The 23,460-nt window shown below is 38.1% G+C and overlaps 1 protein-coding gene across 2 annotated transcripts in view; it reads left to right on the top strand.

The window, feature by feature from the left end:
- Positions 1-23,460, top strand: part of DERA (deoxyribose-phosphate aldolase) — a 143,296-nt gene that overhangs the window by 62,854 nt on the left and 56,982 nt on the right. Inside the window, exons 2-6 of one of the 2 annotated variants that reach the window (XM_053558084.1) lie at positions 895-992; positions 2,052-2,199; positions 3,992-4,087; positions 6,294-6,428; positions 21,829-21,957. In XM_053558084.1, coding sequence (XP_053414059.1) covers positions 895-992; positions 2,052-2,199; positions 3,992-4,087; positions 6,294-6,428; positions 21,829-21,957 — 606 coding nt within the window. The remainder of the gene's footprint in view (positions 1-894; positions 993-2,051; positions 2,200-3,991; positions 4,088-6,293; positions 6,429-21,828; positions 21,958-23,460) is intronic. The other variant, XM_053558085.1, reaches the window with a different exon arrangement.

Genomic DNA, 23,460 nt, shown 5'->3' with positions numbered 1-23,460 from the left:
CTATGTTATAAGATATGGATGGATGAAGTTGAAATACATGGGCACCAGACACTGTGGTGTTAGACATTCAAACACAATAACATCATGTCTCACAAAATAGTAAGTACAAGGAATAATTCCATCATGACTCCTGGATGAATTAAATACAAGTTCTATAATAGACATATATCCAAATGTTAGTTCTGTCTGGGCATCTGACAGTGTTTTCACATGAGTTAACGTTTAGACTGGGTCTTAAAGTAGAAATTACAGTTACTCAGAAGAGAAGAGAGGGCAGATCAAGGTAGGCGAGAACATTGCCAAACAAAAGCACCAAAGATGTTTCTGAAACTTTGAACAGCTTGTTTTTCCTTTCCTTTTTTCTAACTTCTGTTACACTAATGTTGTTATTTCTAAAACATTTTGAATTATTCTCCTTTGGAGAAAGAATGAGCTGTATCCTCTTAGCATCTAGTGGATATTAATCTTGTCAGCAAGGGGGTAGTGATCAACGATTCCTTTAAGTCTGGACATTAATTCACTTAAGTATTTATTAATCATTTTCTCTCCTGGGTTAGACACTCACAAATAAGTCTTTGCTGTCAGAAGTGAGGTCCGTGGTGCGGGGAAACACACGTTTCCCCCTCCTCATTTTTACCCATGTCTGTGTTAGGAATCAATACAGGTTCTTATGGTTCCAAATGTACTTGATTTTACTTGAAGTAGGCTTTTTGATGACGGGCTTCCTTCAACAAGGTTATTTATTTGTATTATAGTCGTGTGAAAAAGAAATAAACTTTAAAAGAGCGTTGATGGCAAATGATAAATGTATCCTTTCAAGGACTATGTAAAAATAGGTGACTAAATTTAATAAAACTTTAAAGTTTCAAAAAGTGTTGTTTCCTTCCCCTTTAGACCTCAGCTGGATCTCCAAAATACAAGTGAATCATCCTGCAGTTCTGAGGCGCGCAGAACAAATCCAGGCTCGCAGAACTGTGAAAAAGGAGTGGCAAGTAAGGGTTCTTCTTGGGCATTCTGTCCCCGTATTTTTCAATGCGTGGTCTCTTCCCTCAAGGCCACAGTATTGAATTTCGCTCAAGACGTATCTAAACTTAAAAGATTGCAGCTGCCCATGACTTATTTTAATAATTCATATATGATGATGATGGGTTGGAGAAAGATAACACATTTATCCAAACAAGTTAAAAATCTTATCACTCTTGAGTGGCAAAACCGCAAATGAATTTGAGGCATCTTTATTCATGAGTGAATTAAATGGCATATTTTCTCAACACATTTATTCAGCTTCTTAGACATGCCTTCTTTGGTTGTCTTCTATTTTAATTTAAAAACCCTAACATCTAAACCTGGTGTGTCCACTCCCGAGGCCCTTAGGTGTAAGAGCTGACCTTTTTCTCATTATCATGTTTACCTTACTATTACTTTTCATGAAGCACTTTTTCAAAATCCCAGAAATGATGTTTCTCAGAGTCCTTTTGGGCAGCATATTCTTCAGTGTATCCCAACCATGCTATGCCAGACTAAAAGGAATTCAGAGTTCATTTCACAAGTGAGGCAGAATATTGTGATTAAATCTTTTGGAGGGATGTTTTATATTTTGCTCATTTTTGGAAGTGTTCTGATTGAAAAGATAAGAGGAAATTCATTTGAATGGGCATGTACTTGGAGACTTTTTAAAAAAATAATACCTCATCCTAGAATCCAGGATAGGAAATAAAATGTAAAATAGAAATCTTCTTTCCTGGTTCTCCCACCTTGGGACAGCCAGGGCCGGTGAGGTGGGGAAGTCAGAAGTGGGAGACTTGATCTAAGAGGGGTTCCAATTTGGGATATCTGTGGGAGAAAAAAAATATTGAAGGCTACTCTTTTATTCTGGATAAAGTCATCTTGTCAGTGACTCTTGAGCAATGCTTTTAATATGTATCAGAATATACCTTAAGACAGTGTAAATTTAGATACTAGTACCCACACATATGTAATGATTGCCTACTAACTCGGTTAGAGATTACTTTTTAAAAACAATTACCTTGTTTGTACTTTCCTTCAAACAGGCTGCTTGGCTCCTGAAAGCTGTTACCTTTATTGATCTTACTACACTTTCAGGAGATGACACGTCTTCCAATGTTCAAAGGCTCTGTTATAAAGCCAAACATCCGATCAGGGAAGATCTCTTAAAAGCTTTAAATATGCACGATAAAGGTAATGTTTGTTGTGTGTAATCTATCTGATGTTTACCTGTTTATCACACTAATTACTAAATCTAAGACAACTGAGCTGCTTAAATGATAGCAGTGATAAAAATCAAGATAGAAACCTGTGTTCTATGTACATAGACAAATAATTGTGATTCTTCCTTGAAAAACAGCAGGAAGAGAGTCTGAGTCTTGTTTTTAGGTCAGTTCTTCCCACCCATGGATTAAAGTTGCCAGTAGAGACTGCCTTTATATTTCTTTTCAATTCTTTTAGTTTTGGAAGTTGTCTTTTTTTTTTTTAATCTAGTGACTCTAAAATATTGATTCTGATTCCCCAGCTACATTTGAAAAAGCCAGTCTCATTACTTAATAATCACATCTCATACATAAAGTATTTTCTGTGAGTAAATGAAATACTTTTGAAAATAAAATGCAAATCAGAAATATTGTATGGCCTATATATGAGGTTAGATCTCTCAAACAGTGATATTCACTTCCTTTGTACACATGAAAGAAAGGACTTTCTAGAGTTGCCTTAAGTTTAGAATCTTAGCATTTATAGATGGAGGAGACCTGTGAGAACTGACCCCCTTATTTTCTAACTAAAGAAACCAAGCCCTGCGAGGCTAAGTGGCATTTCTAAGAAGGCGTGTCTTGTTACTTGCTGGGTTGGTTTTGGGAGCCAAACCCACTTTCCATGGGGGGACATTTCATGGCTCCTGAGTGCCCATCTACCGTGAGTGCAGCTAGAGAGATGAACTGGCCCAAGGCAGGTATTTTATCCCAAATAATTTGTAGATAGCTTATAGACTGAAACAACTCTACAGCTTTGGAAAGGTATTTGTTTCTTTCAAGCTGGCAATACCCTCCCCCCCTTAGGGCACTTAAAAGTAACAACTTTGTGTAAGACGTTATGATATTGCTTTGCTTTATAATAGTTTTTTTATTTTTTTTTTATTTTTAAGAGCTTATTCCTTAAAATGAAGATTTCCAGCTTCAGATTTTATTATTCCTTGCCAAAGAGCTAGTATTGAGTAAACTATAGAGTAGTATTAGTTAAATGTTATTTTTCTGTACCACCCTTTAACTTTAACTTTCATTTTTCTTCTTCTGTCCTCCTTCAAACTGGTCCTTTCTTCAAACTGCCCTGTTTGAATGCTAGGTTTTATTATCTACCTGAAACAAAACTGGGTTTTGTTATCTACCTAAAAAGAAGTCTTTTTAATGAGTCATGACCACCAAGTTTATTGGTTAGGCATTTTAAAAAATAGTATTATGTTTTTTTTTGTAGAGACAGAGTCTCACTTTATGGCCCTCGGTAGAGTGCCATGGCGTCACACAGCTCACAGCAACCTCCAACTCCTGGGCTTAAGCGATTCTCTTGCCTCAGCCTCCCTAGTAGCTGGGACTACAGGTGCCCACCACAACGCCCAGCTATTTTTTGGTTGCAGCTCAGCTGGGGCCTGGTTTGAACCCACCACCCTCGGTATATGGGGCCGGCGCCTTACCGACTGAGCCACAGGCGCCGCCAAAAATAGTATTATGTTAATCTCAAAGAGTGGATCAGAAGATCAGAATTGTTCTGATGATGGTGACAATGAGAAAATAATCCATGTTGTCAAGAACTAGACGGCGATGTGGAAAGTAAAAACTTTTTAATTTGTTGTGGCTTCGTGGGGGAATTGTTTTTTTCTCTCATTTGATTTCTGCCAATGTTGTCGTATAAATAATAGTTTAAAGCGTATTGTGTGAGCTGAACTTTATGTACAGTATAGGCCATTGCGATTTCTTTCTCATAGGCATTACTACGGCTGCTGTGTGTGTTTATCCTGCCCGGGTGTGTGATGCCATCAGAGCACTCAAGGCTGCAGGCTGTGATATCCCTGTGGCATCAGGTAAAATTTGTTGTGGCTTTTGTTATTTTTTTTTTTAAACAGGTTTTGGTTCTTCAATTCAGACACCAGGAAGTTTTGCATATAATTTTATAGTATGATTTAAAGTAGTTTAATATATTTAACTAGTTGTATTTATTCATGATTTTAGTATTTATTAATGTTTTAGTAAGTAACAGATGTTACCTTAAGTCCCAAGAATATAGAACCGTGCAGAAAGCATCATTGTGGAGATAATTCATTGGGTCTTAAAAGATGAGAAGTTCACAATATTGGTAAGGTAGGCAGTGGGTTGTAGACAGGGTTCTAGCATGTGTGCACGTAGAGAAGCATGTGCAGGGAACTGAAAGAGATTTGTAATTGTGGGCTTCAAAGCCGGGGCAAAAGGGGAGCTGCAGGAGTTGAAGCTGGAGGGAGAGATCGGGGCCTGATTGCGCAGGGGATCCATGCCGTGCTGGGGCGTTTGGGCTTTATCCTGATGATTGGGAAGACACTGAAAGGTCTGGCACGATCAGCTTCATGGCAAGTAAGTTTAAGCTTCAGTTTAGTAACTGTTACATGGGTCTGTGTATGTATATAGATGTATGGATTGATGGATAGGCACAACATTGGATTGTAGGGGTTTTGGGAGGGAGGGAAACAGGACACAGGGTCTCTCTGTTACCCTAGCTAGAGTGCAGTGGTGTCATATCATCATAGCTCACTGCAACCTCGATCTCTAGGAAGGGGTCAAGTAATCCTCCTGCCTCAGCCTTGCGAGTAGCATATGCCACCATGTCTGGCTAATTTTTCTATTTTTGGTGAAATATTTAGGTCAGGTTAGTAGCGCAACAAAGAATTTCAGAGCAAAAAGAAAGCCAACATTTGGAGACATCGCTTTTGCTCAGGCTGGTTTCAAACTCCAGAGCACAAAGAGTTCTCGTACCTGAGCCTCTCCCAGCGCGCTAGGAAAGTAGGTGTGAGCCACTGCACTCAGCCGAGATTCTAGTTTTAAAAGAAGTTACAAGGTTATCTTGGTGCTTAAAAAAATCAGTCTATAAAGATCAATAATTTATTTTATTAGAGATTCATTAAAACATATTATGTAGTATTTATATGCAGTCTACATGTGAGGATTCCCAAAGTATTTGGAGCTATACCTTTATAGACCCCAATTTTTCATCAGCCCTCATCAGTTCAGTTTTTCCTTTATTCAACAGGGAAACATGCTTTCCTCTAAGGTAGCAGACCCAAGGAATTTAACAACATCAAAAAACATAGTTGAGCCAGGCGCAGTGGTTCACACCTGTAATCCTAGCACTCTGGGAGGCCGAGGCAGGTGGATAGCTTGAGCTCATGAGTTCAAGACCAGCCTGAGAAAAAGCGAGACCCCATCCCTACTAAAAATAGAAAAAAAAAAAAACAACCCACAAACTGAGGCAAGAGGATCGCTTGAGCCCAAGAGTTGGGAGGTTGCTGTGAGCTATGATGATGCCAAGACACTCTACCCAGGGCAACAGCTTGAGACTGTCTCAAAAAAAAAAAAAGGAAACACATTAGGTTAGCTTTAGAAAGAAGGGTAGAATTAATGTTGTACATGTAAAATGTGTTACACGTAATACACGTAATTTCATTTTCCTGTCCTTTTCATTTGGCTCTGCTCTCCCTAATTAAGCCCTACCTCAATTTTGTGTACTAATTAGATGTCTCTACCTCCTGAATTCTCTTTTATTCTCATCTACCTGGCTGGTTGTTATAAGATAGGCAGTGGGAGAAACACATATTACCATTTGGTTACCAGCTAAAGAAGTTCTTGAATGAGTAGATCAAGATAAGAAAAATTAATTAGGAGATCCAGAACTAGTGTGCTGGATAACTAGTGTTCATCAAGACAGAATTACAACTACTATTTTATGACTACCACTGACAAGATACTGTCTTAAGTGCTGGTTACTTAGTGTCCCCTCATGAGCTTCTCTACAGCAACTTAATTTCAGGTCTTCCAGCGAATATAGTATTAATATTTGTGGTAATATCAATACAAGAAGAGAGAGCATTCTCTTTCTTCACACTTAGGTTATACATATCATATGTGGTGTTATTAACTGTCATTTTTGTTTTGGTCTCCAAATGTTGGCTTTCTTTTTGCTCTGAAATTCTTTGTTGAGCTACTAACCTGACCTAATGTGTTTTTTCCTCTCTTCCTCCCTCCCTTCCTTCCCTCCACTAGTGGCCACTGGCTTTCCAGCTGGACAGACTCATTTAAAAACACGATTAGAAGAAATCAGATTGGCTGTGGAAGACGGAGCCACAGAAATCGACGTAGTAATTAACAGGAGCTTGGTGCTGACAGGCCAGTGGGAAGGTAGGTCTGTGCCTTGCCTAAGAGGGAGTTGCCATTCTTCCTTGAATCCCGTGGTGGGGACCTGAGAACAGGCACTGTGTTTGTAGGTCACCGTTCCAGGTTACAAGTCACTAGATCAGAGGGTGGCTAGGGTTGTGGATCCTTCTGCCTCTCCTACGTCTGGCAGTTGTTTTCCTGAATGAACTTTTTAGAACACTTTGGGTGCTTAGGTGAATAATTATTTCCATGTAATAAATTCATAAACTTTTTTTAAAAAATTGCTTTTACTGATATGGTTTTCCTTTAGAAGGGAAAAGTTACTACTATTCTATACGGTTATGTTAATCCAGTGGTTCTCAACCTGTGGCTCGCAACCCCTTTGGACTGTATTAAAGGGTTGTGGCGTTAGGAAGGTAGAGAACCACTGACTCACTCTAGGCAAGTCTCTTAAGCAAAGTTTAATATGTTGGAGTAAACATCTTTTTTATGTTATTTTTTGTGGCCTTTGAGGATTTGGCTTTATTAATAATTCTGCTAATTTTGATTTTACTCCTCGTATCTTCATAGCCATGAATATAATTTCATATTCACCATTCAGATTAATGATTCACTATCATACCAGATTACAATAAGACATTGCCTATTCCAGTAACAATCTATTGTTTTGATAAGTAGATATTAAAGAATCAAATAGAGTTGACCTAAATCATAAATGTATTTTGTTTACTAAAGATGAAATCATTGATAGCTAAAATAATTACTATTTTGTTTTTCAAAAAAAGTCATTATAACAAGTTGTTTAGCTAAAAAATTTTAATGAAATCACAAGTTAAAGCCAAGATAAAATACTGGCTCTTTCAATATGTGTATAGCAAATAAAAGGCATATTGTATTCTAATTCTGGAGGCTATCTTTACTCACTGTTAAAAATTCCCACTAGTCATAAGGGAAGTAGATATAATGATCTCACCCCTCAGAAATAATCCCTGGCAACACTGAGTGCTTCACTTCCCAGGCTTCATATATACACACATGCTGTCCTCACCCTGTTTTAAAGTTTTAATAAGAAATTGGATTATACTTAATATATTTTTCCTTCACCTGCTTATTGGACGAGGCGAGTATCTCATGGATAGCTTTCTGTGTTTCTTTCTATCCATCTGTGTTTACCTGTAAAGACTTTTATCTATTTGTAAAGCTTATTTCCATTGTTTATCAATTATGAATCACTTTTGGTTATGAAGTAGCAAATATTCAGCCAATAGTTTAAATAATCAAGGATTTATTCTCTTATATGAAGTCCAGATATAGGTATGTCAGGGGTGTGTGATGGCCCTGCAAAGTTCCTGGAGACCTGGGCTACTTTTATCTTTCAGTTCCAAAGCCTGTGGCCCTGCTGTCGTGCACAAGGGCACCTCACTATCTGAGATGACTTCTGAAGCTGCAGCCTTTAGGTATTTTCCAGATGATAGGAAGGAAGGGCTTGTCCTATGTGAAAGTCTCACAGCACCTTTGCTTATTGGCCTGAGCTGAGTTACATGGCAGACTGGGCTGCAAGTGAAGCTGGGAAAGGTACATTTTAGCTTGGAAGATTAGTTATGTTCTATATATCCCCATTGTTTCCTCCTCCAGCCCCCCAGTACTTATCAGCATTTATAATTATTGCCAAATTTAAATTCCTGACAGTTCACAAATATCATTTTGTACTTTTACTTTGTAGTTCTTTTCTTATTATTGTTCGTGTGTGTTTTGGCCATTTGCAGTCTTACTTAAAAGGTTTATTTTAAATAGATATTCCTGTCCCTCTGTATTAATTTTGCTTATCTGCTTTTACCCACAGATTTCAGTTAAGATTTAAACCTAGAATAAGAAGAAAAAGTGAGCATAATATTTAAAACAAATCTAGAAACAAGCTTTATATGATTTAGTTGGATAAACCCCTGTATGTCCTTTATGTCTTTTATTAAGCAATTATAGATAGAGCAATATAGTTTGTATTATAACTTGTATCTTTTATTAAGCAGTTGTAGATGTAGAAATATAGTTTATATTTTACTGCTAATTGCAAAATAAAATACAATAGGAGGTAGGTTTTTATGTAATTGACTGTCCCTTAATGAAGTAGGAATGGTTGTTTTTAAGAACTGATAATTTCCTAATAATAGGCATTTATGCAAAATATAATAACAACACATCTTTGTCCTAAACCATACTTTTCTATTAACTCTTTTTTATAGCGTTAATAACCTCTTGACCAAAAACAAATTGAAAAGGAACAATTTGATAGTAGAAATTTAATTCCAAATATAATAGAAACCTGCAGTGCACATAGGACTTTTTGCATTGCAGTATTTTGTCTTAATTTTGATTCTCAATTTGATTACATACTGTATTTTTCAATGTTATTTTTACTAAAATAATAGGCCTAACATTAATTTCTTAGGCTTGCTGATGGCAATGTCTATCAGGTTATTACATTTTCAAATCCGGGGCTTTTTGCCCTGTGTACTGAGATTTGCAGGGTAGGTGGTAGGAAGAAATCCCATTTTTTAAACCTGGCCTACCCATTTATCACAAGCTCCGGTTTAGGATATGAACTTAAAGAGGAGACCGAAAGGATCTCACATTCCTGTCCCTGGAGTCTTCTTGTTAACCATGTAAAATCCCTATTTGCCTCACACTTCTAACTCTTCCCTCCTTGACCGTTACCAAATGACGTACCTGTTACTTCTCAGAGAAAATAAAAACCATCAGACAGGAATTCTTCCAAGGTCTCTGTATCAGGTCTGCTTTGCTTTGCTTCCTTCTTTTTTTCTTCCTCCCAAATTCAGTCTTTCTGTGTCATGGCTCTCAGCACCTGCATTTTGAGAAGCCTGACTCCATTTATTGGCCATTTTTTCTCCTGTATCTGTAGCCTCTCCCTATGAGCTCAGTTCTATTAGGCATTTAAACAACTTAGCTTTTTTTAGCCATTTAAAGCAAAAGGCCAACATTCCCTTCCATCCCCAGCCAAGTCTTCCCTTCATATCTTTTTGATTAAAATTATTGAAAGAGTCATACTGTTTGTCTTAGCAACACATTTGAGCCAAGATACTGATGACCTTCCATTTCATTCTGCCCAGGGGATATTCCTCAGTTATTTATTTTGCTTTACCGGTCAGCAACATTTACACAGTGGACTATTCCTTCCTTTTGCAAACACTGTCTTGTCATCACTTTGGTGACCACATTTCTGAGATTTTCCTTTGTTCCTCATAACTCCTGTGTCTTCTTTGTAAACTTCTCTGCCGCCTCTGTCACCTCTGAAGCGTGCATGGTCCTCGGTTCTGTCCCAGTGTGACTTCTCAACCTCTGCAGACTCTCTTTTGGAAGTTTCACCACCTGGCTGATTTCAGTTACATCACTTAGGCTGAAGATCATCAAACCTCCTGAATACCAGAACCTGGGTCTGCCTGACTCCAGAACTCATATTCTTTTTCCTACTAAAACCATTTGCTTTTCATCCGTTATTTTCATGTAAGTAAACATTCCCAGTCAATGAATCTTGACAAAATTTGGAGAAATCTAACTAGCTGTTCTAGAAAAACATCTGTTAAAAGGATTTAATTCCCATGAATTTGGGTGGGCCAACCATTGCTGGTGTCACAGTGAGACCCAGAACAAGCCCAGCATGCATAGGCTGTGGAGTCAGCAGGAAGGGTAGCACCAGCGAAGCTGGAAGAGTGGGAGTAGAGTTCTACTTTAGACACAGCTTGCTTGGAGTCCCGGCTATACCATTCATAACTCCTTGCTCTTGGACAGGTTGGTACTTCTCTGTGCTGTCTTTCTATGTAAAATGGGGATAAAGACACCTACCTCACAGGATTATAATAGGGATGAATTTAGATAATACAGAGGAAATAATCATCCTTTCACCTGGCCCGGATGAAGTCCTCCACGCCAGCTGCAATTTTGCCTCTCCTGTCACCTCATCTTCCTTCTCCTTCTGATGATGGTTATAGTCTGTTTTCAAGGACAGTAACCACACAGTACAGGCCTTAAGTGAGTTAAGTGGAAGTTTAAAGATTCCAGGTTGTGATTTTGGTAATTTATACCTAGTCCTTGGGCAAACACTTCACTTCTCTCTGCCTCCATTTAAATAAGGTACAAATGAGGGGATAGGACTTAATGAGTCTTCTAATTCTTTAGCACTGCCTTGACCCATGATTTTAGGTTTAGTGTTTTTCATTCTCAGTGGATATTAGTCCCATGATCTGTACAAGTAATACAGTATTTCTTTATGGTGATATTGAAGTTGTCATCTAAGTTGCTTTCCTTAAACAGTTCTTTCTTTATTTATTTTTTAGACAGTCTCACTTTGTCAGCTTTGGTAGAGTGCCGTGGCCTCATAGCTCATAGCAACTTCAAACTCTTGGGCTCCAGTGATCCTCTTGCCTCAGTTTTCTGAGTATCTGGGACTACAGGCACCCACCACAATGCCTGGCTAGTTTTAGAGGCAGAGTGTTGTTCTTGCTTAGGCTGGTCTCCAACTGCTGAGCTCAGGCAATCCACCCACCTCAGCCTACAGAGTGCTATTATAGGTGTGAGCCACTGTGCTTGGCCTTTTAGGAGCTTTTTTTTTTTTTTTAAGATAGCAGAGTCTCACTTTGTAACCCTCAGTAGAGTGCTGTGGTATCATAGCTCACAGCAACCTCAAACTCCTGAGCTTAAGCGATTCTCTTGCCTCAGCCTCCCAAGTAGCTGGGACTACAGGTGCCCGCCAAAATGCCAGGCTACTTTTAGAGACAGGGTCTCACTCTTGTTCAGGTTAGTCTCAAACCTGTGAGCTCAGGGAATCCACCCACCTTGGCCTCCCAAAGGCTGGGATTACAGGCATGAGCCACCCACCCGGCCTTTTTTGGGCATGTTTTAAAAATTAAATGCATTCTGTGCTCTGTGAATATACAGAGGTGTTCTTTTAACTTTTTAAAATGGCCTCTCTCTGTTGCATATATTTACCTAATATATTTGCCAGTGACAAGGATATGCTATCAGCTTCTGCCTTATTTAGGAACCTGGTTTCTTTTTTTTTTTTTTTTTATTGTTGGGGATTCATTGAAGGTACAATAAGCCAGGTTACACTGATTGCATTTGTTAGGTAAAGTCCCTCTTGCAATCATGTCTTGCCCCCAGAAGGTGTGGCACGCAAAGGCCCTGTCCCCCTGGTTTCTTGAGTTTAGGCTCTGCTAGGAGACTCATTCTACACGTCCTGTGGTACACAAGCCACCATGGCTCCAGAGGGGGCTGGCCTCGTCTCTCACGTTCTCCATGTGTGTTCAGTGTACAATTAGAAGTGTGGTTTGCCTGCTGGATCCAAAGCCTCACAGACTTTTTACTTCCTTTGCTTGTTTACTTGGTTTATGAAGTACATACCTCCTAAAACTATCAAGAGTTTTAGGGTCAGAGAATGAAATATTAGTGGCCAAACCACAATATTTTCATTCTTTTTGTATGATGTGGATCCTAAAATCTTGAATCTAGGCAATAACCTGGTTTTGTTTTAATTGCTTATTTTTTACACAGTAAAGTTGGTATTAAGAACATCTCTGAAAAGAAATTGGTATTTTTGTTCCTTTTGTAGAGCTTGTTAATCATATTAACTTATTAGAAAAGCAATCTCTTACTCTATGGGCACTTTGGGAAGGAGAAATCACATAATCTATAATCTGTCATTTCTCTGTTTGGGGGATCATTTGTAACAGAGAAATTCTGGAGATAGTTATGACAGCTGTATGTTTTTATTTTTATTTTTATGCTATGATTCTTCAAAACATCAAATACTATTGACAAAAATGTGTATGTTTTATCTCTTGTAGGTTATTTTACTACTTGGTGGTATAGCTCATTTCTGTTGTAATCTTGCAAGATTAATTAGTTGCTTTGGTGGATGAAACTGTGTTCTTGAACATTTTGTGACTTTTTTAGTTTAAAAGGTTACTGTACAATTTTATATTAAGTGTTTTGCTGTACATATAATTATCTGAAGAGTTATTTTCAGGCCATTCTTGTGTAGTGTTGAACATCTTTTTGATACTCAAAAAATAATTGCTTAGATACGTTCCTTAACAATTATCTTTTAAGTGCCTTTGAATAGCATGAAATATAAAAAGAAATCTACTTCATGACTTTTAGATAGGAAATGTAGTCTTTAAATCATAATTCTATATGTGAAAGCTTTACTAACATAGTTGTTTTAATGTCTAGAACAGTGTTTTTCCAGAAAACCTAACAGATTGCCAGCTGCTTAAAGATTAAGAATATACTTTCCTTTTAGGTAGAACCTAGAGAAAAACAAGAAACAATTTTGTATATTAAATAGAGAAAAGTAGAAAGCTATAGATAGATATAAGCTATAGATAGAGATGCTATATCACTTATGGGGCAGTGTTACAGAAGGTGGAGACAGTTGTCAACTTGTTTTGGATCCTGTTTCAAACAGGTGCAGTGTGACCCCTTCACTTCTTCTCTGCCCGTTGGATCTACATTCTGGTGCACACAACCCTTTCCTAGTATGGCCAAGTCTGAGTTCCAGCCAGTGAACACTCTACTGTTATAAACTCACTCATTTTTCAGCCGGAAATGGCAGGTGGAGGTCAGTCCCATCCATGTGCCAGTAGCAGAAGGGACATGGGGAGACAGGAGACAAGTCCTTTACTGATTGTGCCACTATATTGATTAAATATCCCCAATGAAATGTATCCAGGGTCTCTAGTACACCCACTTTCATACTCCTGAAAACCTCATTATAAGTCAAAATATTTATTAATAGGTTTTTAATGTGATATCACTATGTCAGCCACTTCTCTGCTGTGTGTTTTGTTAAATTTTGCATTATTCTGACTAATTTGCAGTCGTGGTGTTGGAATTCCATTTGCATTTGTCAGGCATCTTTTATAATTTGTCTTCCACATTATTTCTCTGGTACATGGCAGGAATTGTTCTTTCTTTTTTTAACTAAGTAGGAAATTTCCAGTTTTTGAAATGTTTGAATTTTTATCAATGAACATGTATTACAGATGAGCGAGTGCATAAACAGAAAAATTAATAAAGGCTTTAGGAATAAGGTCGTGATGTTTGTGAAGATTTAACTATGAGAACATTTACTGAAGTATTTGTGATAGCAAAGAGTCTGAATCCTTGAATATCCAATAATAAAATGATTTTATGTCCTTGTTATAGGAGATTGCACAATTAAAAATTGAGTTGTAGGCCTATATTTAATATGGAAGGATGTTGTGATATATTGGGGGGGGAGAAGCAAGTTACAAAATAACATGTACCGTACATAATTACATTGTTTTAGTTTTAAAAACCACAGAGTGGTTGATAGTCTCAAAGTCCTTCCCATAAGAAAAATACCTGGATGCCAATCACATTACAGTAACATATCAAACATATCTTTTTAACTTTTACTTTTGAATAGTTTTAAACTTACATAAAAGTTGTAAAATTAATACACAAACTGCAGTTTACTCATCTCTCAAATTCCCCAATTATAAAATTCGACCCCATTTCCTTTTTTGATTTATTCTTATTCTGTGTGAGTACATAGATATGTGATATATAATACACACATATGTACATATATATATCATGTAGATGCATAATTTTTTTCTGATCAATTTGAGATTAAATTGCAGACCTTTTGACCCATTAATTCTTAAACACTTCAGTGTGTTTCCCAATAAAACAGAATAAGAGAAAAAACAAACAAAAAAGAGGACACTTTGTACCAAGCCACAGTACACCATCAAAATCTGGAAATTAACACTGATACTGTACTACCCCTAAATCTACACATTGTTCCTATTTTGTAGATTGTTCCAGTAGTGCTTTTCATTAAGTCTAGGATCATTTGTTACATCGTCTCTAGTATGCTTCAATCTGGAACAGTCCTTGGGCTTCCTTGTCTTTAAGCTTACAGGCCTGTTATTTTATAAAATTGTTTAATTTGGGGTTGTTTGATGTTTTTCCATGATTCAGTTCAGGCTATACATTTTTGGCAGCATGCCCCAGATTTCTCTGCTCTTCTCAGTGCACTGTTTAACACCCTGTAAGTTTGTCCCGCTATTGGTGATGTCACTCTTTACTTGGTTAAGGTGTTTTCTGCCAAGTTTCTCCATTGTCAATTTAATAAGCATTTTGCATGTTAGTAAGTAATTAACACAGATTATGAGTGGAGATATTTTGAAACTATGTTAATATCCTGTACCTCATCTAACTTGTATTCACTGTTTTAGCATCCACTGATAATTCTTTGCTTATTACTCTGATAATTGCCAGGTGGTGATTTACTGATTCCATCATTTCCTCTTCTTCTTCTTCTTTTTTTTTTTTTTTTTGAGACAGAGTCTCACTATGTCACCCTTGGTAGAGTGCTTGGCATCACAGCTCACAGTAACCTTAAACTCGTAGGCTTAAGCGATTCTCTTGCCTCGGCCTCCCAAGTAGCTGGGACTACAGGTGCCCACCACAACACCCGGCTATTTTGTTGTTGTTGTTGTAGTTGGCATTGTTGTTTTAACAGGCCCGGGCGGGGTTCGAACCTGGCAGCCTTGGTGCATGTGGCTGGCACTGTAACCACTGTGCTACAGGTGCCAAGCCTCCATCATTTCTTATATACTTATTAGTTGGCATTACCTTCTCTTCCTTTCCTCCCTCGCTCTCTCTCTTCCCCCCTCTTTCCTTCTTTTCTATTCATAAGGACTCATAATTCCTATTTTACTCAATTTGAATATTTTGATAATCAAATTATCTCAAATTTGGTTAGTGGGTGCTGCTTCAAACTGGCTCCTATGACGTTATAATGTTCCTGTCATGCTTTGAGCACATCTTTGTTTTTATATTTCATGTTTATCTATATGAGTTCTCTACTTTAGCACTGGGAGCAGTCATCTTTCCAAAGAGTTCTGGTTCCCTTTATTGATGAATTGTATTTAGAAACCAAGATCAGGGTACTGGGTATACTCATTTCTATTGGGATATTATTGTTTCCAGGCTCTCTCAGCAAGCAGATTTAGGAAATACATGAATGTAGACATAGACATAGCACACGCATACACATACACACACACACATGTCTACATTTGTTTCTTCATTAAACCATCCACCTATCTCTCTTAGAACCAATGAGTTCACACTGATAACCTCTATTGCGATCCAACATGGTGTGATCTAATCTCAACTTCCTTCTTTCCATATTTAGACCCCTCTTTCTTGTCAATGAGAAATCTTATTCCTATTGTCCCTTTATCTTGAGTGTATTCATCTTTCTGATCAATATATGCCTATTTGAGCTATTGCCTTTTACATGACAGTCTCTAGGTCCCTGTCTCTCTGGCCCAGTACTACTGCTGTGCCCATAAAGTATTCACTGTCAAGGGGGTGCCTCACTTTCCCTGGCAGGTTCTACTGCAAGCCCCACCTCACTTCCTTACACCCCTGATCTGGCATTATACCTGCCAAGAGTTTGCCCAGGCCCCAGTGACATGCCGGTCCCATGTGTCCTTCCCGCTTCGTGGCAGGATATGGCTGAGGGTACTCTGCTGCCCCTCCTCCCTGGCTGAGAGCTCCCCCAAACAGAATTCAAATCGTCCTTCTAGGGCAACAACAAGAGGCTATTTGGTCTTAGTTATGACAATTTAAGCCTTTAGAGTAAATAAAAATATATCTTCATTTTATATGTGCTTATTATTAAAGGCGGATCTGAGGAGAAAGTAAGAGTTAGATCACTGACTTCATGGTCATTTAAATAATTACTTTTGTATTTATTTCCAGAATTTGAGAAGCGTTTGGGCTGTAAAAGTAAAGCTCTCCTACCTAATCTTGAGGAGAAAAATGAGGCTTGGGGAGGTACAGTAACTTTCCTCCCAAGTAACATAGCTAATTAGTGGCCAGGCAAGGGCTAAAAATTTCTGATTCAAACTGTACACACTTTGCCACAACATGAAGACCTTGTTCTGTTCCCATCTAGAATGCTAACGAAGCAATTTGTAGATAATTTTTAGCATATTAAATTGTGTAAAAGTAAGTATCTTAAGGTTTTGAATTACCTTGAGACTTTTCATTGTACACATTTTTTTCCCTAGAAGAATGGAAACCAGATCCTAGAATGATAATGCCCAGCTGCCAAGTGAGTAGCTTCAATTAGATGGGCATTGACATGTTTAAAGTTCCAAGTTTTGATAACTCCACTGCAAATACTTGGTTTTATCTTCTTAAGAATAAGAAGTTTCATGTGTGTGAGTATGTGCTGGGACAGAGGCAAGAAAGTTTGGGGAAACAAATTTTATTCCACAGCCGAAGATGCGAATTCTCCTCTCTGGTCTACCACTGATTCACGAAAAGATTTTTGTTGTTGTTGTTGTTGTTTTTTGTAGAGACAGAGTCTCACTTAACCGCCCTCGGTAGAGTGCCATGAAGTCACAGGACTCACAGCAACCTCTAGTTCTAGGGCTTACGCGATTCTCTTGCCTCAGCCTCCCGAGCAGCTGGGACTACAGGCGCCCGCCACAACGCCCGGCTATTTTTGTTTGTTGTTGCAGTTCGGCCAGGACTGGGTTTGAACCCGCCACCCTCAGTATATGGGGCCGGCGCCCTACTCACTGAGCCACAGGCACCACCCACGATAAGATTTTGAGCAAGTCATTCATCTTTCCGCATTTCACTTTTCATGTCTGAAATGTGGAAGGAACTGCCAAATAAATACCTCACAAGGGATAGTTAAATAGTATGCAGAAAACATGTTGAGCATTTTTAAAGGAAGAAACTTTGAAAACTTAAGGGATTGCTCATTCTTTTGAGTAACTGTTCCTCATGAAGAATTTTTTGAAATGGGGATCTTTAACTTACTAGTTCACTTGTAACTTCCTTCACATGTTTAGTCCAACAATCATATAAATCCATACCCTGCTGCTGTCCTTTCCTGCTAACATAGGGGAAATCTGCCCATTCGTTTTAACCTTGACTTGCTCATTTATATTGAAAGGAAAGTGTCAGTTGTTAAAGGATGTAATTTAATATTAACTGGGTTATATTTCAGGTATCATGTTACTTTGATTTGTATGTATAATCTATCTAGTTTCCAAGGTATCTCTCATTGTATTGTTAAGGTCAATATCAAAACTACCTAAACACTGATAGTGCTTCTTTGTGATTTCCATGGCTCACCTTGGAGTAAAGTGGTCTATTTTTTCTTATATGTAAGATCTGCAAATTCTAATTGTGCTTTCACAAGTATGAGAACAGCACTTGCTTTGTCGTGTTTTAAAAGTTGTTTTTGCATTTCTGGAAGTATAATAAGCAGAAATACAGAAAATTAGTATTGAATCATTAAATGCTTACTCTATGCCTGCCTCTTTTCTAGCCAATGTAGTATTTAATCTTCACAGAAGTTTGTGAGCAAATGGAGCCTCCCTAAGTAATTAGGCTTGGAGAAATTGAGTAATTCCTAAATGTTTACATAACTAGTAAGTAGCAAAAACTGTCTTATCTCAAGAGTCCCTGCAAGTCAAAGGAGCATGGGTTCTGAGTTTAAAAACAAAATTGTTTGTGATACATTGTAAACTTTTCCCCTAGACTGCTCTTCTAGTGTACCAAAGAGGTTTGGTTTTTATGTTTTTTAAGAAAGAGATCATACCATGTCCTCTGCTTTGTTAAGCCCCTCTGCATGCTGAGCCTAGCTCTGGGGGATAGCAGTGACAACATCACCACCACCACTCCGCCAACAACTGGAAAGACAAGTTGCCAACATTCCTGGAGCATTAACTATGCGCTCGATACCATTATTACCACTTTATATGTATTAACCTATTTAGTGCTCAGAATAGCTGACTCTGTGAAGTGTATGTACTTCTATTACTCCCATTTTATAAATGAGGAACTTAAGACAAAGGTTAAGAGTTAGGTAACTTGCCCAAATCAAACAACAAATTAATTTACCACTAATTTGGTAAAGCTTAGGTATGAACCCAGGTGATCAAGGCAACCCACCCTGTTGTTCCACTATACCAGACTTCCTCAGTAAATATTGATGAGTTGCAAACTAATGAAAGAAATTCTGATTAAGTTAAGCTGAAAGGAGATGTATTAGGGGAACATAACGTAGCTCAGTAAGTAGGAAGCCCAGAGAACCAGGGGTTCCGTAAGACAAGCAGGCGGACTAAGAGAGATGGAGGCACAGAGGATATAGTCAGATTGTGCCACAGGAAGTTTGGTCGCAAGGCCACCGTGGTTGCTGCTGCCTCTGGCCAGCCCAGGTACTGTGCTGTTGGTTGGTAGCTGGCTGCTGGGCTTTTAGAACTGCAACTGTTGTTGATGCTACAGTAATAGAGAAAATCTCTAAGTGTTTCTTCATCTTTGCATCACTCTAAGATTTAAAGGCCTGGGTAGAAGTAATCCCCTGATGGAACCCAGGTCACATGCATGAACGGACTGGATTTGGTAAGCTTTTTGATTTAATTGTTCTGGTATATTCCAGGCAGGATGGTGACAGAATGAGATAAGTACTTTTGGACTTTGAAATAAGTACTTTTTGGACAGTAAAGATTAAGATTTTTCTCAGAAAAACTTGATCCTGTTATGTGGCGAAATAGGTCAGTGAAATGGTTTTAGAAATTGGCAGTTAAAGAATCAGAAGGCATTGGTTGCGTATTTGTTAAACCTGGTTAAGCTCTAAATGGCCAGTTTTGGTTCATTCTGTTTGGGTCATGGATAAAGAGCATATCTTCCACATGGCTGGTAAGTGGCTGAGTCATAAGATAGATTTGGTTTTTTCCCTTGTTAATTTTGACTGTACTTAAAGAAATTCACTGGGTATCAAAAGGTAGTACTCTTTAGAAAAAGGGTGGTAGTTTTTTTCATAAATATGGTGGTAATCAGTGTTTCAGGAATTTGTTTTATAGATCAAAATTCACTTACCAAGTGCTGTAATAAAATATTTTCAGATCTTATCTGATGGCTCACTGATTATAAGCACTAATCCATACAACAAAGTTTTGGTTTGGTATGATGAGTTGGTTCAGGCCATGAAATAAGGCGGGCACAATAGCTCACACCTGTAATTCTAGCACTCTGGGAGGCCAGAGTGGGTGGATTGCCTGAGCTCACAGGTTCAAGACCAATCTGAGTCAGAGCAAGACCTTGTCTCTAAAAATAACCGCGTGTTGTGGCAGGTGCCTGTCGTCCCAGCTACTTTGGAGGCTGAGACAAGAGAATCGCTTGAGCCTAGGAATTTGAGGTTGTTTTGAGCTGTGATGCCACAGCACTCTACCAAGGGTGACAAAATAAGACTCTGTCTCAAAAAAAAGATTTGACTTTTATCACACAACACCTATAGAAACTCACTGTGCTAGAATTCTAAACTTAATAATAGTGATTAATTTTTTGAGTGCATATATCAGGCAAGTGCTATATATATATATGTATGTATGTATGTATTCTCTTCTAATCCTCATAATAACTTTGTAAAGTAAATGTTATTATTGACACTTTAGGGACAGAAATGAGGCTGAGGGAAATAACTTGCCTAAGATCCCATAGGAAGTGATGGAGTTGGGTTTTTAAATCTACATTTGCCTGTGTTTAATGACAATACTGTATTGTGGAAGAAAATCATTAATTAAATCTCAGGTTAATGCTAGATTAGCATTCTGGAATTTTTAGACCAGGAGGTTTCTTGGTCATTTTTTCTTAGAGAACAATTTTCTTTTTTTAGATTTCAGTAACTCAAGGATTGTCCAAGATTCATTCTCTGAGTTAGGTGAATATAAATTGTTATTGCTACATAGTCTGTAGATGTTTCTAACATTCTTACACAGGTTGTCATATTTGAAGTATAGATAAGATGATTTTCTCCCAGGTTAGGTAGATGGCTAGGGTATTTTAGGCAATGTGGCATCTCAACTCATTTCTAATACTCAAAACTGCCTATTTTTACGGATTTGTGAATATAGACAATCATTTCTTGCAGAACCTTTTGTGGGTACCATCTCTCGGAGGCAACAAACTCTCAACAAGCATCTTGGAATAGAATATTTGCTTCTATTTATATTCAATTTTCACTTTTAGCTTAAAGTTAAATTTGGTTTTCTAGGATTCCAGAGGCAAATTTTATTTTGTTAGTTATAATTTTTATGATTTTGACTGAGTTTGCTTAAGACTAAAATTTAGGGGTTTTTTTTGTTTTTGTTTTTTCTTTTTTGCAGTTTTTGGCCGGGGCTGGGTTTGAACCCGCCCCCTCTGCTATATGGGGCCAGTGCCCTACTCCTTTGAGCCATAGGTGCCACCCCTAATATTTAGTCTTTTATGTATACTTTAGTATACCTATGAATTATAGAACTCTCATCTTAGCATTAAAAATTGTTTGGCCTAATCCTTATTATAAATGTTTCTCTGATTTGAATTTAGTTCACATGCTTATAAAACTACTTTCTATGAAAGACACAGACATACAAAGGAAAGAAAAAGCCTTGGTCCCTACAGTACGACCATAGTCTCAGTTCAGTAAGTGGCATAGCCAGCCTGATACGGGGTAAAGGCCAAATCCACTGGAATCACTGACAAAGGACTGTTTAGATCTAGTTTTCAAAAATGTAATGCTCATTATATTGGTTTTACTAGTTTACTAAGATCCTATTGAATATGAAATGTTTCTCCCCTCAATTTTATGTTGTGCTTTGTGTGTGTATTTTCAATCAGGATGCTCTGGGTGCTATGTGGTGCCCTAGAAAGCCAGAATGGTACCTGGGTCTGGGGTCAGGGGTTCAGAGCTTCATAGACTCAAGGCTGCACTTCGGAACCCCTCTACAGTTGGCTTTGTGCACGTCTTTAACACTACCTGCCCAGGCTCAACATTTTTTCATCGGGATATGTAGACACATAGTCTGGTAGGTAGCAGGGCAAGCTGTTGATGTCTTTATTATCATTAGCAGAGCTCTCAAGAAAAGTCTGCTTTATATTCCAACAAAAGAATTTATTACATATTGAATGGAATTAATAAGGACTTTTCATTACTTTGCAAAGTAGCATACCACTATACATATGGTAGCTAAGTTTGGTTTTTCTTATACATAACTATCATTTGGAAAAGGCAGAAATTATTTATAATTTGCATGTCATTATAATGATATTTAAAAAGCTCCATGACTCTGGACCTCAGGCCAGGGCTTAGAAACAGTTTCATGGTAACAAAGTAAGTATTCCTTATAACAGAATGTGAACTGCGACAGAATGCTCTAGGCAATATTAAATTGGGGTGATTTTTAGAAAGTGACAAGTGTTTTATGTTTCCTAAATCTGAAGTGGGTTCCACCAGCTCTAAACGGCTGCCAAGTTATGTTATCACTCGCTTGCTTTGTAACCTCCTCAATCATTTTCTTCCCAGCCCTGTATGATGAGATTCGTCAGTTTCGCAAAGCCTGTGGCGAGGTTCATCTGAAAACCATATTAGCCACAGGAGAACTTGGATCTCTTACTAATGTCTACAAAGCCAGTATGATAGCAATGATGGCAGGTAAGTGTTTTATATTCAAATGATGTTTTATATTGATGTTTTTAGGAGAAATGAGTAAGCGAAAGCATTTAGCTGTTATTAAAAGTGCTAACTGCTTGGCATCTTTTTGTATGAGGTGACACATATTTTGTGAATACATGTATAATGTGTACGGGTCAACAAGTCATCTTCTACATTTTTTGTGACATTTCATTGCTGCACTATTCTTACAAGGCAGTAGATGGCTCTCTTGTTAGTGAATTGCCTTCTGTTTTATTCTTTGATTATTCATTCATCAACATATGTTAGACAGGATTTTCTTTAACTCTTACTCCTTTCTGTGAATTTAAGATTTTGATATTTTTCTCAGAGATATGTATCTCTACTATCTGAGGCAGCCTCTTCTTTTGTTTGTATTAATTTTTAAAAATTTAGTGCAGTATCAACTTTCAAATGTAAGTTGATGTATTCTTTATCTCTACTAACAGCAGGTCCATCCTTTTAGACATTGAAGTTTGAAACCCAGGAGTCATATTTGATTCCTTCTTTTTCTCACCTTTACAAAAATCACTGAACAAGTCTTGAGAGTTCTTGCAAGACCTCTTTCCTGTGTCTGATATATCTTCCTCCATCCTGAGTGCTCCTCCTAGGACCGTTGCCCTCCACGTGATTTCTATCAGCAGGTGTCCCTGCAAGCCATTGGCCACCCTATGGCCAAAATGATCTTGTAAAGGTGCTAATTTGGTTGTGGTCCTGCTCAGTTAAAATCCTTCAGTGGCTTCCCCTCATCTTTGAGATAAAGTATAAATCCCTTAATCCTTATTTTTTAAAAGGTCCTTCCTGAGACCCTTGCCTGTGCCTCTGCTGTCTCATTTTCCCTTACAATGCATTCTCCAGCCGTGTAGCATTACTTGAAGTTCCCTGCAGATGGCGCTGTGGAAGCTTTTGAATCTGCCTGGAATGCCCTTTGCCCAAGTAACTCCTTTACATCTTTGGGGTCAGCACAGGTGTCATCTTGTTAGTGCTTGCTTTTTCAGTTGTAACAGCTGTTAAACAGCTGTTTACTGCCAGGGCACTGTGCTAGATTTTATCATAAATAAAAAGACACAGTCTTGGCCGGGCGTGGTGGCTCTTGCCTGTAATCCTAGCACTCATAGAGGCCGAGGCAGGTGGAGTGCTTGAGCTCATGAGTTTAAAACCAGCCTGAGCAAAAGCAAGACCCTGTCTGTACTAAAAATAGAAAAACTGAGGCAGGAGGATCACTTGAGCTGAAGAGTTGGAGGTTGCTGTGAGCTATGATGCCACAGCACTCCACCCAGGGCAACAGCTTGAGACTGTCTCAAAAAAAAAAAAAAAAGACACAGCCTTTGGGAAGTATAATATATGAAGCATCCTGCCTACTTCTTACTCACAGTTTATATTTCTTTATTTTTTCTTCCAAATTAACATAAGGGTACAATTTTTAGGTTACATTGTTCTCACTTCCAAAGGAAAGTTCCATTTCTAGAAGAACCCCTCATCTAG

Source organism: Nycticebus coucang, chromosome 12, assembly GCF_027406575.1.
Source record: "Nycticebus coucang isolate mNycCou1 chromosome 12, mNycCou1.pri, whole genome shotgun sequence".
NCBI lineage: Eukaryota > Metazoa > Chordata > Mammalia > Primates > Lorisidae > Nycticebus > Nycticebus coucang.
This window is presented reverse-complemented; position numbering and strand designations above follow the sequence as displayed.